This window comes from Bacillus rossius, chromosome 6, assembly GCF_032445375.1.
Source record: "Bacillus rossius redtenbacheri isolate Brsri chromosome 6, Brsri_v3, whole genome shotgun sequence".
NCBI classification, from domain to species: Eukaryota; Metazoa; Arthropoda; class Insecta; order Phasmatodea; family Bacillidae; genus Bacillus; species Bacillus rossius.
This window is the reverse complement of record NC_086334.1, coordinates 30,319,557-30,337,149: the sequence shown is the minus strand read 5'-3', so window position 1 is coordinate 30,337,149 and position 17,593 is coordinate 30,319,557. Positions and strand designations below refer to the sequence as shown.

The following is a 17,593-nucleotide window of genomic DNA, read 5'->3' as shown; positions in this document are numbered from 1 at the left end:
GAATAATATCATTTAAATGAAAACAGCACACCAATAAAACCCACACCAGTGAAATGAAATTTGACATGTAATTTCCCTGGAATAAGACAAAAAAGAATGTTCGATCTTTAGCAGAAACCTCTTGTATCTATCTCTATAATTGTGTTTAGGGAATTATTCTGATTGTTTTGCCTTAAATTAACTTAACACAGATTGTACCTTTTTAAATACAAAAGTATAATTGAAAACAAGCATAATGACATTGTTTTCTGTCTTAAATTGTAATTTTAATGCCAAATAAGTTTTTTTGTTACATTTTACGTAATTCTGTTCACAGATAAAGTTTACAACATATTTTTTGTTGCAGCCGTCAGAATTAAGATTCACATTTCAAACCAACAGCTGACCATCAGACAACCTGAGAGAAAGAGAGATATTTTGCAACACTTAAAAATTAAATGTAACCAATTTCTAGTTCATTTTATTACCAACACATCCATTAGTATTACACCATATGCTTATTCAGGATTTGGTTAGCCAACCATCAGCTAAATATGAGTCGTAATACACCACTCATTCTTTAACTGGAAGTTAGCTTAACTGAAGGTTGTCCAGCCTTTTGATTTAATGGGAGGTGGTAAAACTGGCCCTTATTTAATTGAATTTCACTTGAATGTATGAAATTATTTACTCATTATGTAACAGTGTTGTATAAAAAAGATTTTGTTAACTTATTGATTCAACAATTTATTTCAGGTGGTAGTAAGCCTGTCGCAGTTTTCTATAGAAGTGAAAGTACCAACAGGCGTTATTTTAGCACTGGTCAGTGCGTTCTTTTATGCAATGTATTTAGTCTTCCTTCGACGCAAGGTGGATCATGAAGATAAAATGGACATTCCAATGTTTTTTGGTATGTTAATTTAATTAGTTGTATGTTTTGAACATAATAAAGTATATATAAAAAAAAGAACTCCTTAAGTTGTTGCTAGTGAATTTATTATTGAATTGAGTTTTTTTTATTAGTATAATGCATAATTTCACTGAAATAGGAATTATGCCCGGCATTTAAAAGCTCAATTTTGGTGACCAAAATTAATTTTACATGAACAAACAAGTTAACATTTATTTAAATACTATCTCAAATCATCTTAAAAAAATGATTGTCTTCTTGGAGTCATTTGAAGAGTGTCTCAAATACCTCCACCAGAAAAAGGTGTTCTGGTTTACAATATGCAGTTAAATTGCTCTCAAATTTTGTATATTACCTACACATTCCAGGTATTATTTTTCATTTCCTTCACTTGGTGTGTTGCCATGATTGCTGAGACATCTAGCTCAAGTAGCAAGGGTCGTGTAATTCACAGGCATTATTAATTTCATGAGCACAGAGCAAGTACCAGAGTAATTCAGAGCCCACTATAATCTTAAAGTACAGCTTTTTTAAGCTTTGATAAATAACTGTGCTGTAAAAAATACACCATGTTTCAGGAATCAGTATGCTTGCCCACGAGATGGATGTGTGCCGGAAATTAGGCATTTCGACACAATTTTTTTTTTAAATTTTATTATAATTTTAAATTATTTTTGGAAATTTTATTTGCTTTATAATTTGTTTACTAAAGGGCGATTTACACTTTGTTAGGCTGGTGTACTCCCCTAAGTTAAACTTTGTGCCAGTAGTCTGAAGCACCTTTCCCAGAGACGTAGCTGATATTTTGCAGATCTAATACTTTGTTGGCAGCTCGCTTAAAATTTCCCTTGCTTACAGGCACGTCCCAGTCCTGTAACGTTACTTCACTTCATGACTAAAACCGCCTACAGCAACTCTGGACGAGCTGTTACCATTTCTCAGAGACGAGCTGACCATAGCCTTTACTGTCACGAATACGTATTAGGTTCACTCCCCTGGAAGCACGTCATGGACGCTTGTTCCCAGCGTCGTTGCGTTTTCCCCCTCTCTTGAGTTCTAAGAATTCGCCTAAGACCAATGACCGGTCATACACCCCAGCAGACAGCGACCGTCTTCAAGGACGCCTCGCATAAAAAATGTGTGTGCCAAGATGGACTGCACCCGATATCTAGCGGCAAACTCGCTAACCGCCCAGCCAACTTACCCTGTAGGTCGCCAGAGTGTAGCACTAGACTGCACCCTTTATTCCCTTGGTAAAGCAGACGCCTTGGGCGAGTCAATTATTTTTTTATTTCTGACACCTCTCAACAGGTAGCGCTAAAGTCGGCCAGTGCTACCAACTTCGAGACATCAGTCAGAGTTTTTTTATGAAGCCCACTCGGGGAACTTCGGGACCTTTTGGTCCGGACTCCCAGCCCCCTCCCCCCCAAAATTATTCAAGATTTACTTTTAATTACGAGACGCAGTTCTTCCCGAGACACTTCGCGCCGCGACTGCAGACGGACCGTTTGATTATCGGCGAGTCGACGAGACACTGCAAGACTTGTAGTACACCATTTATCACCAAATTATACTTAAATTCATGAAATCAATAACAAATTTGACAAAAATTAACCAATATTACAAAATTATATTTTATTATGGTAAATCCATTGAACGTAAATTTGAACCAAAATGTATGAACTAAAGGTATTGGAAAAAAATTAGTATTAGATACTTTGTTTGATGTTGCATCTCATATTGATATTAGTAACATGTTTTTGCATTAACGATGGCACATTTTTCAAATGCACAAAATTTGGCATATTTATTTGAAGTATTCTGAGTAGTTGTGTGCAAGATATGCTTATTACTAATTATTTTACTGTATGAGTGTATTATGTGTCTGTTAAAGTGAGACACTTTTGGTGAACTAAGTGTAAGAAAAATTTTAGTTTCATATTTGTTGGTTAATACATATGCTATTTTTTTATCAATAAAGACAAAATATAAACATTATCACCAAAATCTTCTGGTTTAAAAAATGAAATCGACATAGTTATGTTGATGTAAGAGTGGCGTTGGTATGATGAGATTAGTTTGTGATGTAACTGATATGTTGCTGTTGTACCAGGTTTTGTTGGGTTGTTCAACCTAATACTCCTGTGGCCTCTCTTCTTCCTGTTCCACTACAGCAAGTGGGAACTGTTTGAATGGCCTTCGCACCACCAGTGGATGTTCCTGCTGCTGAACGGCCTGGTGGGAACCGTGCTCTCCGAGGTTCTGTGGCTGTGGTAAGTCTTACCAACTGTGCTCCACTTACTAGCTGTAGTGTCTCTGGCTTTATTTATTCTAGTTGGATGTTCCCAATCAAGCAGCAGCACAGAGGAGGAGGTATCTAAAATTATAGGGGGAAAAGTTAAATCTGAACCTTCTCTGTTATCGCTGTGCGCAGGATTTGTCTTCCCCTTTACCTCCCCTTAGCGCAACGACAGTGTCTGGAGGGGAAGGCGTGGCGACCCCTCCAAATCAAGGCGATGGAGTGTCAGCCCGTCTTACACGAACGCGACACAAGGGTTATAACTAGGGACCGGAAAAATTCGTGGGTTCAGTGACCTGTAGGATGAACTCCACAGTTCTACGTACACTCGGTCAAATGCCACCCACTCATTGGCTGCTGTGTTGTGAGACGTTCCAGCGTAGCAGCCTGTGATTCGATAAAGCTTTGGTTGGGTGTTTCTCATTGGCCCAGAGTCATCCAGGTGAGTTGTGAACCAATAGCAGAGGCAGCACTGAGGTATACCCATTTGTATTTTAGCCTATTGCGAAATGAATTCGTGAATTTTTCCGGTCTCTAGATATATCGCATGAACTGCATGATGTAATCACAACTGGAAAATACACTACATCGTTAACACATGTCCAAATCCTTCAAACACATACATATTTACAAAAATAAATCAAGTTAACAGAACATCAGCATGCTAGCAGTCACGCTATTTGTTTGCAGTCATAAAAAACCTCTCTGTAAAAAAACTATATTATCATAAACAAAAATGCTGCATGTGTTAAAATTACTCTTTCTTTGAAGGCTTGGTTATCAAATTATCATTTGGTTAAGGGTTCTGTAAAAATAGCATTTTCTTAAAGGTAAAATACAGAACATTTGCGTTTTGTCACTACTTTTTCCGTCACTAATGTTCTACGCAAAAACGCGTGTTGATTATAGATAAATAATTTTAAGATGCCAACGTAATATTTTAATAGTTAGATAGTTATTATGTTATTTACCTAATCTGAGTATGATGTGAAGCTGGAATTTTCCGTTTCACTACAGGAATCTTCGTCTCTAGATTCTTCAAGATTAACAATAATTAGAGACCCGTGAATTTCGCTGATTCATTTCGTGTTATGCTAAAATTCAAATAATTATACCTTAGTGCTGCTTCTGTCATTGGTTCTCTGTTAATCTGGAGGACTGAGGGCCAATTAGAGACCCTCACTCATATAAATGGCGAATCACAGGCCACCCAGTCGAGACGACTCACAAGTCAACAGCCAATGAACAGTTGGCGTTTTCCCCGAGTGTGTAGAGGATATTGGAGTCTATCCTGGAGGTCATTGAATCCGCGAAATTCACGGGTCTCTAACAATAATCTTATCTATTTCAGTATCTAATAACTAGAGACCTGTAAAATTCGCGATTTCAAATCCCTAAAGGGTAGACTCCATGATACTCTATGCACTCGTGCAAATTACATCTGCTGATTGGTTACCGACTCGTAACACCTGTTGACTGGAATGATCGTGATTCGCTAATTCTTCTGTTAAAGATTTTTCATTGGTCCAGAGTCCTTCAGATAAACTGTGGCCCAATCACTGAAGCAAAATAATATCAAAAGTATTTGGACTCTATCCTATCGCGAAATGAATCCACGAATTTTACAGGTCTCTACTAATAACCTATCACTGTTCCAGTATTCATTCTCGATTTTTTCCACATGCCGGCAGCATTCTTTCCATTGCTCTTTAGAGTAGCTACTAAACATCTGTTCACATAATGTCTTTTTGTCTTCGAGTGAGGTTGATATTTCTTCGCACACTTGTCCTTTAATATATCCCCACACTAAAGGATTGAGGTCAGGATGATAGAGTGGAAGCCTGATTACTTTGTGGGAGTTCATTTTAATGATTTCGTCAATCTTGAAAGTTTTGGCTGTGCGCACTTGTTTCGCAAGTAATAGTAGGTTGGTTTTTGTTAGGTCAGAGGAGAAAACTACGTTGTTTATTTTTAGCCACTTTTGAATCACTTGTTTGGTGTTAGCGGAAGTCGGCTTCTTATTTGTCTGTACATTGTGATAACTTGCATTGTCGAGAACAATGACGGAGTTTTCAGGCAAATTTGGAAGCAGTTTATGTGTAACCCATTTCGAAAAGTTTTCGAAATTCATGTCATTATGATAATTTCCCGTTGTCTGTTTTGACCGGAATATCAAACAATGCATTCTGTACAAATCCCTAATCTCCTCCTGCATTCACAATTATTAAACGCTGGCCTTTCCCGATTGGCTCTGTAACACCCAGCTCATTGTCCGATTCCCAACGAGAACTAACGCTGTGGGTAGTATGGATGTACGTTTCATCTACATAAACGATTGAACGACCATCGTTTCGAAACTTGCGCATTTATTGTAGGAAACGCCACCTCCATGCTGCTTTATCAGGCTTCTCAATCAAAGCCCCCTCCATGCTGCTATATCAGGCTTCTCAATAAAAATCCTTCTCCTTGGCTGACACTTCGTCCAACGGAATCCCACTCTCTTTAACAGTTTTCTCAAAAATTCTTTACTGCAGTCCAAAACACCATCATCTCGCAAAGCCGTCTTTAATTTATTTAAAGTTGGGACAGTTTTCCTGACAGTGTAAAATTCATGCACTTTTTTCCTCACAGCACCACACGTAAAATCGTCGACTTCTACTTTTTTTTTTTTTGCCAGTAGGTGTTGAAAAGTTCAGACCAATTTTACTTTTTACTTTCCCCTTAGCCAAAATCTTTTTTACCGTTGATTCAGACACACCCGTCGCAGCACATGTCGCTTGAGTAACATTGTATTTTAAACTGTACAGCAACATCTTTTATTTCAGATGTGTTGCAACGTTGTATACAATTTCACGCGCCTGTTCTCGCAAGGGTCGTCCTGGAATAAGGTTCAACTTGATTCCCGAGGTTGATGGGATAGGCTCGCTTGTTGTACCGTGTAACCCAGGTTCCGGAATCCACACGCAGCCGAGTGAAGCGCGTAACTGACCCTGGCGGCTATCACGTGACGGTAGTGTGGAGAGTTGGAGAGTGGTCACATGATCTGTTTGTAAGCAACTGGTAGTATTGGACCTCTACTTGAAATCACAGTTTCAAAATCCTCACAGGAGTGAATTTCTGTGTGTTTATATTCTTAGTTTGTCATTTGTACTCTGACTGAATTGTAGCTGAATGTCACATCAACTATGTTTTTTTTTTTGTTTCCAGGGGCTGCTTTCTGACTTCCTCGTTGATCGCCACGATAGCCATCAGCCTCACTATCCCCATGACAATGTTCGCAGACATTGTGTTCAAGAAGGTGGAGTATTCCGCAATGTTCTACATTGGCACGGTGCCTATGTTCGTGGCGTTCTTTGCAGTGATGCTGCTCGCGCATTACGAGAACTGGGACCCGGTCATGGAGTGTGTGCGCAGGTGTTACGTGTTTGTGTTCCGTCGGGGCCGCACAATCAGGTTGGTTGACATTGTGTGTGGCTGGGTGTGCATGTAGCAACTTCTCTTTCCAGCTCTATTGTAGAACACTTTCAACCAGTGGTATACGACGCTTAAACCTGACATCTAATATTTAACATGCCAGTGCAAATTTCAACTTATGTGGAGAGTGCAGGAAATTGATTTTTATTGAATACAGGCAAATTATGTGTAACGAGTTTACTTGTTACTTTGAGTAAGAGAAGAGGTAAATATTTTGCTTTCTAAATAGGTATCACTGTCTTACTTTGTGAAGTCAATTGGTTTTATTTTAGTTTCAGGAGAATTGTGCTTGATTGAAATAACTAACAACAACCAAAATATTACCACATATATAAATTTCTAATAAATTTATTATGTTTTTGCAGCCCAGGGCTACTGCCCTCTCCACTTTTTTAAATAGTTTTATTAACAATTTATTATGTTTTCTGATCATATTGAATACTTGGTGAGATTTTTGATATTATGTTGATAACAGCTATATATTCTTTTTGAGAAGTATTTTGTGTTAGCCACAGGTTTCATGATTATAATTTACATTATTTCATGCTTTGCAAATGTTTGTATTGATTTGCTTGCATTATGCTGAATAAGCTATTTAAAGTTATTTTTATCTGTTTGATTTTTTTGAGTGGTTACATTTTTATGTGCTTGTATTTTTTAAGCATTGTTTGTTGTATTTTTTTGATCTACTAATGCTTGGATAAAGGAGGGACTTTTCTAGAAGATTCTGAAACATTTGGGCATAGTCAATTCTTCTATCAGTTATAGAAGTGTAAGAGAGAGACAGGTATTGTTTGAGCGCGTGAAAAACAATTGCGTGATGGGTCTTGTGGGCAACATCACAAGGCACCATGGTCCGTTTTCATGCTAAAATTGTCATTGGTTGTAGTTGTAAACAGCTCTGTAATTGATTTTTGGTAGTTTCACGAATTCATTTTTTTCCCAGTGGGAAAGAAGCTGGATTCGTAGGTTGCCATGTCGGTTGTGACTTGGGCATCTGCGTGAGTATGCCTGTTAAGTGGTGGCTCACCAAATTTAACAATGTAATGTGGTTGAATAAGAAATTCTTGCCTGTTGTTCAGGCCGTGCTGTCAGACATTATTTAGGACATTGTCTAAATTAGAATTTTATGACCACAGGCGGCAGTGTAGGCCCAAGTAGAGCCTTTTTTTTAAATTGGTTGCCACGCTGAACAGGCAATGGTCTTAAGGCCATTTGTACTGTGCGACACATGCGACTGCCGGATTTTGTCAACAAACTATAATTAAATAATGCTCAAATGATGAACAGAAATAAGTAATAATAAATTTAATTTTTTATTTAAAAGTCAATTCGGATATATAAAACAGTATTAAGACCACAAATATAATAATTCTTATTGCCTTAATAATGTTCCTAATCAAATGGTTTTATTTGATACACACAGGCTGTAAAATGTTTGACATGCCATTTAAATAGTAGACCAGCCCTTGTTTATAAATATGGCAGATTTTGTTTTCAGTATTTCAAGTTACATTAATACTGGAAAAAAAAAGTTCGGTTTTTAAATGTTTCTTTTTTTCTTTTTCCAGAATCTTGGATGGTGATGAGGAACAGACTGAATCGCTGATAGGCATAAATTCAAGTGAACATGAGGCGTAAGCGTGTAATTTGTAACTATGTGTCTATTGTATTGTGTTTGTAGTTATTTGATACATCACATAGATAGAAAGTGTTCAGAATATTTGCTGCTTGGCACAGTTTTTAACATCTGCAAATTTTGACATATTAATTTTTCTTATATTTTTATCTAGTCAAGGACAGTGTGGAAAATCCATTTGGTTTTACTTCATTTACATTTTATGCAGTTTTGGAGTTGTTAGAGATAGTGTTTGATGTTCTTAAGCAGTGTTTCGAGCAGCAAATTTGACCCATCTGTGATTTATACGTGAGAGGTTTATGTGACTATTAATGGTGCGTGTTCACTTGTATGTTAATTTTATAGAGCACTATTATTATTATTTTCAAATTCTGTGATTGTTAAAGATGTTAAAAAAGGTCATTATGTTTTTGTGGACATATTTTTTTAAAATTATTGTTAATATTTCTGTGTAATCTTTTAAAAATAGAGTTTTATTTATATTTCACATTTTCGCACAAAAATACCTCAATAAAAAATTTTTTTCAGCATTGATAGTGGTTTTTCCTCAAGTACGTTATGAGATGCATCAAGAAAAATTTATTCCAGTCATCTGATTAAAATATCAAGGCATTTTCATGCATGCAGTTAGTAACTTCAAGTGACTCGTCAGCCAGTCAGCTTTTGTTATTTTCAATGTTGGCTTGTTTGACTGTGCACATGAATGCTGAAACTTTACACCAGGCGGTTGCCACGTAAGTGACGCACAGCTACAGCTAAAAATGCTATCAGTACTCATGTAATGAGGAAAACTGGAAACAAACTGAGTTTCATTTGTGCTTGACAATTTTCATCTCTTATTACCAGCCATAATGTAAAAAAGAAAAAAAAGTTTCTTAATGTTTGAAATTAGCATTTGGAACAAACACATTTTATTTAGGTAAACTGTCAGGTAATTCATGCGAAGCTTGAAAGCTGATGTTGTAGTCAGTAAGATTATATTTGGGCCAGTATTCCAAGACACAGAAGTAAGGTTTTAGGTGTTGAATATGCTACACCTGAAACCTAACCGTATTCCTAGTGAAATATAGGACACGGCCAGTCCCTTATTTTTAGGGAACTGATTTCGGTGTCCTTTCCATTGCCGATGTGTAGCCCCAATTTTTGCGCATGCGCAGAGCTCACTGTTACTCGGAAGTGTTCCTGACACTATTGAAAAGGGAAAAATGCTGTTTGAGGTGTTGGAGCTGCTGATGGCTCTAGTATCCGAGCCACAAATCAACAAGACAGGAATTGTGCAATAAAGTGAATATGTAGCCTCTTGGCACCCATGGCAATCCTGTGCCCCCCCGTGGCATCAATGGGTGATCGTAAAATCTGCTAAAGAGGACCCTGTCGCTAAGTCCACGTCCCTCGACATCCTCAGTTGTTGGAAAATGGTGTACGGTGAGGTGGAAGACCATCCCTGCAGGAAACAAAAAATGGCCATGAAACCTTAACGAGGCCTGCCGGGCCCTCACGCCCTGGTTCAAACTTGAAGAACCACTCACGGAATAATGGTAATGGCCAGACTGGGCGGAACTTCTGGCCAGGAAAAGGACTGTGACCGGGGCGTTTAGCTGTAAGCTCCGGGGAGCTGGAGAGGGTGAGATATCTAAGGGGCTGGTCCTTCAGGTCCCAGATCCCAAGGTGATGCGACCGGACTAGGTCAGTTACCCCGTCATTTTACGGGCTAACTGGAAAAGCTCCTATTTCCATGAGAAATCTAGGCAGTAGTGTGGGGCGGCCAGTCATACTGGGAGTTCTCCCACTGAGGTTTTCTCAGCATGCCCAGGCAGTGTAGTTTTGGCTTCATTTTTAGTGTGTGGTCGCTCGGAGCTTTCTGAGCAAGCCCCAGGATTCCCCAATCCAAAACGGGTGAAAGTATGACCAGCGTCACACTGCTCCGGTACTAGCCTGGATAGCTAGTAGAGGTTGGATAGGTCCTCAGCCGAGTCACGGGCTCTCTAGGGTCATAGCCAGCAGGGAAACTATTGTTTGCTGAATTGGCTAAGTGTTGGGTGGTATGTCTGCTGGGGTGGTCATTCATAGACCTTCATCGACTCCTCCGGGCCGCAATGAAATGGTGTAGTACAAGTTTCCCTCTCCATAAGGGGCCACGCCGCTTCCCGTCAGACTCTGCTCCTTAAGGGGAGTATGTGCCGGCTGCAAGGATTAGGAGCTCATGTAATAAATTTCGCAGAGCGTAAGATTTTAATGAATGTTGCCTTGAGTTCGTCCAGATGGCGGACCCGCTCTGGCACCATTAACTTTAAATATAAAATTTTGTGAATATGGGGGGACGTACCTAACGTATTGGTGTTCCAAAAGAAACTTTATGGTAGGGAAATTATCCTAGAATACATTTTGTACACTTAAATGGTCATAACAAGAAATAAAATCACAACTTAAAAAGTACTTGAGAAAATTAGAGTAACACTATTCAATTTGTGTGACGGTCTGCTATCTCTAGGATTTTTCAGTAAAAAATTGTAATGATGGTTGCAAAACATCCACTAGAATGCGTTGAAACCTGTTTCTAGCCTCACACTGGGCACCGTTTATTAAAATGGTTGCCTTTCTGTTACCTTACTAGAATTTGGTTTGGACGTGTTCTGGAATATGCCCTGCTAGTAAGATTACGGTTGTAACCCAACAGGGCAGTACTTTTTTACTACCGTACCCGAATGTCTTGGAATAATGCCCTAGAACTCACTATTTCAAAATAACCAGATATATTTTTCCGTGTGTGCTTTTTTCAACCAAAAAAAAAATCCATTAATTGTTTATTGCTGGCCCAAATGTAATTTATTGAAGCTTTAGCCATGCTCTATTAAGCATTGTACATTTGTTTAAGACATTTTATTTATTGTATATGGATTTACTATTTTCAAGATAAAGGTTATATATTTTTTATTATATAGCCTATTATGTTGTCTTTTTAAGATGAAATTTAATACATTATAATTATTTAATAGTTAATTTATTGTTATAATGAGATCTGCAAGTTGTGTGCTGCATATCATAAGCACTAATAGTGTAATAGTATACTGTACTTAATTTCTGTGATGTTTATTCTTTTCATTCTACATATGTTTTTTTTAAAATTTTAATATGTATTTTTATTTGATAGTGACAATGGTAGCAAAGCTGCAGTGAGTTGGGCAGTAGTTGCTTGTTATTTTTTGGACTGCTAATGACCAAATAAAATATCAGTGACAGTCACAGGAGTGAACATTACACCACCAAGATGAGTCTTGTTCATTGTGCTACCAGTGGTTTTTTAATTGTTTGTTGCATTCCAAACTTTCCTCCTTGTCCCCAAAAACAAGGACATTAAGGACAAGGACTTAAATGTGTTAACATTTTCTTAGCAAAGTAAAAACATTATATAATATCTTTCAGTAACAAACATTATGTTGGGACCCACGAAAACTTTGTCTAATGTTTGAGGGGGAACAAGGGTTGAAATATTTTATTTTTCTAGCATCAGTGGAAAATCAGTTTGATTTCTTGTGATTTAGGAATTGCTGAAAAATTTTTGTGCTTAAGTTTTATTTAACACAAATGTAGTGAAACTTAAGGTATTCATGTAGAAAATCATGCGTGCTTTCTTTTAATCTGTCGCGGCAGAAACAAGACTAAACTTAAAATATATATTATAGTTCTCACACTTTGTTTTTGATTTCTTTCCTTTTGTTAATGGGAATGATATATTTTGATAAATTGTTTTTATTTTTTCGGGTTGGTGGGGGGCGGGGAACATCGCCCATTGTATTAGAAGTTTTAACATTAAAGAAATAGTGTGTGTGCTTGAAAGTCACTGATATTTTTCAATTAGTCACTGATGTTAAGTACCTGTATAAAATGAAATAAATGAAAAAAAAACCTTAAGGGGGGAAAATTTAATGACTAGGAATGGAATAAAAATTGCAAGGAATTGTCTGAAGAATGTTATATCTTGTTTGCAACTGCAGTATGCTTTAGCACTTATTTTTTTTAAGCCAGTTCATATTTGGAAACATTTTTTTTAGTCATGTGCATTGAGTAACTAGTATCTGTTGGTGTGATTTGGTTTTTGAAAATTGTTTTAAATGTTACATTTGGATGAGCATTTATTTCAAAAGGGTTTTACAGGTTCACTTGTTAACATGAATGGTTTATCAGTATTAAATATAAGGCTTTAGAATGTTTCCAAGTAACATTTTGTAATGAAATGCTTTGACATTTAATTTAGCATCTGCTGTGGAAACTAGTTTTACTACGAACTGTTTAGTTTCTGTATGTTTTTCTAACAATTTTACATTAGGTTTAGTAAAGTTAATATTGTAAAACAAAGGTACGCAGTTGATTATTTGAAACTCAAAATAGTTTTTATGCAGTACATGTATGGTTAAAATTGTAATCGTAATAGCTTAAAAAAACTAAAATATATATTTTGTGCTAATCCTTGGCAGGTGTGTTTTTTTAAAATTTAGAATCAAAAACTTGTTCTCACATGTATAGTAGAAATATATCTTTAATTTTAAGAGCCAGGCATGTGGCTATGCAGTATTAAATAGAAGAATTAAACTTGGGAAGTAGTTGTGCAACTCCTGTGAAAAAAAAAATGCCGTTAGGTTCCTGAAGAGCGAAAGCGGCCTGGGTAATGCCCCAAGAACCTGGTCATTCCGGCTTGCCAACAGCACAATATATCTGATTCACTGCCAAGGGAAGAGTGAAATGTCATCCACAGGTTCACTGACACAAGATTTTACTAGCTGATGTAATTGAAATGCACAAAAAATATATATGAACACTAAAAAATGTTTTTTTTTTTGTTAATTTTATATATTGGTGATGCTGCTTTGCTATATTATTTTACTTTATTTTATAATATGTGGAAATGAGAAGGTTTTAGAGGTAGATTGCACCTTTTGTTGACATTTAAATTTTTTTTTTATCAAGCTTGGATAAAAACATATAAAGATAGATATATGTTATAAAATGTTGCCAGTTTATTGGTAAAACATTTTGGTGTGCAGAATAATATATTGCTGTAATTTTCTATAACTTTATTTTGCTTTACTTTTTTGTGTTAACTAGACTTTTAGAAGTTGATACCACAATCTAAATCTTATAACGTAAATGTGACTGCATAATGTGAAAGGAACTGATTTCCTTGGGAAGTCGGGCTTGCAACTTGATTTTATCTCCTTAAGTCGACAGCCAAGTGACTACTTCTCTTGTGTGTGTATTACATCGATATTGCATTGACTTTCTAATTTCTATCTTGTTTTGGTACAGTGTGTGAAGTTTAAGATTACCTATGGTGGTATTTATATTCACGTCTTGAGCAATTCCTTCGTCAAGAAATTCTTATATGCATTCTTATTTAACATTTGTGTGCCATAGAGGTTGCTTGAGATGATCTGAAGTGATCGCAAACAAGACAATCTTGATGAAGACCATCTTATGATAGTCACATATTTCTTATTTATGAGAGGGCATTCTCCTGTCTCATAGTCGTTGTTTGAGAACACCATCGTAGAAGCATGTTTCATAGTCGCTGAGACCGTGCTTAAGAACACGAATAAGATCGTCTTTGCCAAGACCACGGCAGGCATGTCTCAAGCAATTGCTTGTTCTGATCGCAATGTAGAAAATGGCGGATTCTCGTGAACCTTGTATTTTTAAACTTAAATAAATTCTGTATGAAGTGCTGAAGCAATTTTATATGTATTTTAAATGAGATTAGGGTTTGTTTGTGACCAGTGGTTACATTTTCAAGTGCTAAACAGACACGTTTATTTACATATCGATCACAGAATGAGTACAATGGATGTGGAAAACGATGTGTTTAATGATGGTTGATGGTACATATCACAATCGGAAAATTTAATTCTACATTCGTGACACCCAGAATACATTAAAAATAATTTAAGAAAAAGTGGCATTACATTGTTGATATACAGTAATTTTCCACATTATTTCGTCAGAGGATTGGTAGTCTAATGGTTAGGGAGATGGGCTTCATGTCCATGCATAGAGGAAACAATATGAATGTGGTTCAAATCCTGGCACTGACAATACTTTTTTTTATTGTTACAGTTAATGAAAAATGCAAATATAGCTTTAAGAGAAATTTTATTAGATTAATTTTTTAAAATCTAATTGTTATAATATATTTAAATACATAGCTCAGTTTATTGATTTGGTTATTTCATACGCAGTAGGCTTTGAGACCTACTGTAGTCTATATATTTTACTTATAATACAATTAAATTATAGAATCACAAGTAACTTAAACAAGAAAAATTAACCTATTATATGAGGAAATTAATGTCTTATATTATTGATGAACAAACAAACACTTTATAAAGGGTTTTACAAAATTTTAAGTTCCTTACTATGTACCCTTATCAGATTCGTTCAAACTTATTGTTATAATTCTAAACATACATTTTTCTTACTTAAATAAAAAAAATTCTTTTACTGTGTAGTTAAATCTGATATTTTTATTAAACAAACATTTACTGTACCTTATCCTGAAGCTGAAGCAGAGTGACATTTTATAAAATAAAAAAACAAAGTTTTTCACTAACTGAAATATTTTTTGATAATTCTGTAAAGACAAGTAGCTTTTAAACAAGTAGTAAATCAGTATTAACAGTTCTGAAGATGCTAACTTAATTTTATTGCATTATTTTGTTAAAAGGGTATTATTATATCGTTAGATACATAATTTTTTAGTGTTAAACTTGCACAGGAACGTCAAAAGTCTATAAAGTTCTTAATTTCATTCATCTCAAGTGACACAAGTTGAGATGTACTAGAAGGTGTGCAGATTTGTGGTCGCAAAACATTAATTTTTCCATGTGTGATTCGAGAGTATTAAAACAATAAACAAATTCCTCACATCAACGTACAAATGCACTTCGAATGTAGTGATATATACTCACTAAATCTTGTTACTATAAATAGCCTCAAATTCTGGGGTTTCAGTGCTTGGTGTGAATAGTACCAGAATATTTAACGAAAACAGTTCAATCGGCAAAGTTCGTGTATGCTCGTGTCTTTTCGGCTGTCTCAAGTAAGTGCTTCGTCAAGTCGTAAGTACGGCAAACAAGCTATTGATTGAGCATGCAGTCTTCATGAAGCTCGTCTTGTTCGCGGACTATGAAACATGGAGATTGAAATCGCTGCCTTGAGAAACAAGACCGTCTTCGTCAAGACGGTCTCAAGACACTGCTCAAGATGCGACTATAAATACCAGCCCTAGTCTACTTTTTCCTTGCTTCTTGCTTGCCAATAAAGTACTAAAATGCTAAAAAATAAACAGTATTATGTTTCATTTAAATTTAAACCATGATAGTAAAAACAACTAGAAAAATCATTGTGATTCACAAATAAAATTGTAATTTCATGGCAAACCTTTGGTGAGTGAGTGAACCAGGTTTAGCCGTTGACACTGATGTTGCAAGAGTTTATGTACTGTAATCACACCATTTCAATCCATTTCCTGAATTTTTATCACAGTTTTTGATTCCCATTTTTCATAGTGCTTGGCCAACACATGTATATTAGTTTTGAGATTTGATCTGTTTTACCCATTTGTATAGTGAAAATTATCCCACTGTATCTTTTTTTTTTAAGTTACATTTTTGGTGCTGTCACATTTTATAAATTTGTTCTATATTTAATATTCATACAAATTTTTAAATTTCATACATTTGTATACATAGAACAATTATTTTCCCTGTTTTTGGTTAAAACGTTAAAAGTTAACAAGCTGTTATTATTCATACTGTCCATAACATTCACTCTGCTCTGAACAAAACATCCACCCTCCTTGATGGATGCAAGATCGTGAAAGTTGGTCAACTATAACACACATGTAATTAGTGCACAGTATTGCATCTTTTGCTACGTCGAATATTGTTGGAGATGGTGCATTTGTTTATGTGTGTCCAAGTCTTTAAGAAACGTTTTATAGAAATGCCAAATGCAGACAGGGCTTTAAATGAAAAATCTGCTGTAGTACATACTTAGATATTTAATTTTTTTAAAAATATATTGTGCAGAAAACTGTCTCAAATATTTGTTATTGGGTATGAAAACATGTACATAATTGTCTAATTGATTTAATTTTTTGTTAAAATTGAAGCAGCTAAGTTAAAAGTGGTCGGTAGGATATACATACGTACTAGCATGACTTGCAGTGAAGATTACATTATGGGTTCAGAACCATGTAAAAAGTTCATATGGCTTTTTCTGAGTTGCAGTCATTGTGTTAGCAGATAATTAAAACTATCTGTGTTGTGTTCTGTCCACTTCTTATCTCAGTTTACATGCAGTTACATGACTTCATTTTGTTTCACTCAGAGTTAGGTGCTAAGTACGACTTATATAATATTTGCTATTTATTTTGTTAAGTTATCACAGAGAAGAATTTCCTTTGTGGTAAAGAATATTGGGTGTATAAAAAATTTCTAAATTATTTAATACTTTTTCTATTTTCATTTTGTAAACAATTGGGGACTAGGTAGTTTCTACACTATATACTAGTTACTGCTGTATGTATTATTTTTGTGTGTGTTTTGAAGGTTATTGCCAATTTTTTATATTTTAAAATTCTATAATTAGGAATTCTTTAAAGAAGTGTTCAGTACTGTAATTATTTGAGAAAGAAATGTCCAAATGTTTGCACATTGCTAATCAATAGTTTTCTGCACAGTTTTCTGTTTGTACATTCCACATGGTATATTTTCTTGGTGTCTGTTGCATAGCATTGAAATATTTATTTTTAGAAATGGTTTTGTACATGAATATTTGTTCCATGTTTTGTTTGGTTTTGAATTGTTTTGTGTGTTGTCTATGATAGATAGTTATTGTTGCCCTTCTTAGCCTGTATTTTTGCAATTGTATATTATTTTTTCATGTTGTGTCCTTAAGTATTTTAAAGATTTATCTGAACTCTAAATGCCAAAATTTGTGTTAAGTGTTTTGAGAGTGATGTAAATAAATTGTATATTGAATATTTCTTTATTTTTATTTCTAAAATTATTTTTTTACCTTGAAATATTATCCCTCATTATTTTAAATGTTATCTCTAAAACTGTTAATGTATTTTAAGTACATAGTTAAAATATTAAGTTTCTGCCTCAGCTGATCATTGCAGTTTTTAGTTGATTATGTGAAATTAATCTTGCTGTGGTTGGGTTTATTATAAGTAGTTTATTAATTAGTTTTTATTTGTCAAATCACACATTATATATTGTGTGGAGGGGGAGGT

At 35.4% G+C, this 17,593-nt stretch overlaps 1 protein-coding gene across 3 annotated transcripts in view; it reads left to right on the top strand.

Annotated features, from left to right (window-relative positions):
• Positions 1-15,483, top strand: part of LOC134532971 (solute carrier family 35 member F5) — a 29,072-nt gene extending 13,589 nt beyond the window's left edge. For all 3 annotated transcript variants that reach the window (XM_063370057.1, XM_063370058.1, XM_063370059.1), the window contains 4 exons: positions 736-889; positions 3,003-3,162; positions 6,396-6,641; positions 8,234-15,483. In XM_063370057.1, the coding sequence (XP_063226127.1) occupies positions 736-889; positions 3,003-3,162; positions 6,396-6,641; positions 8,234-8,303 (630 nt within the window). In that variant the 3' untranslated portion in view covers positions 8,304-15,483. The remainder of the gene's footprint in view (positions 1-735; positions 890-3,002; positions 3,163-6,395; positions 6,642-8,233) is intronic.
• Positions 15,484-17,593: the final 2,110 nt, after the last annotated feature.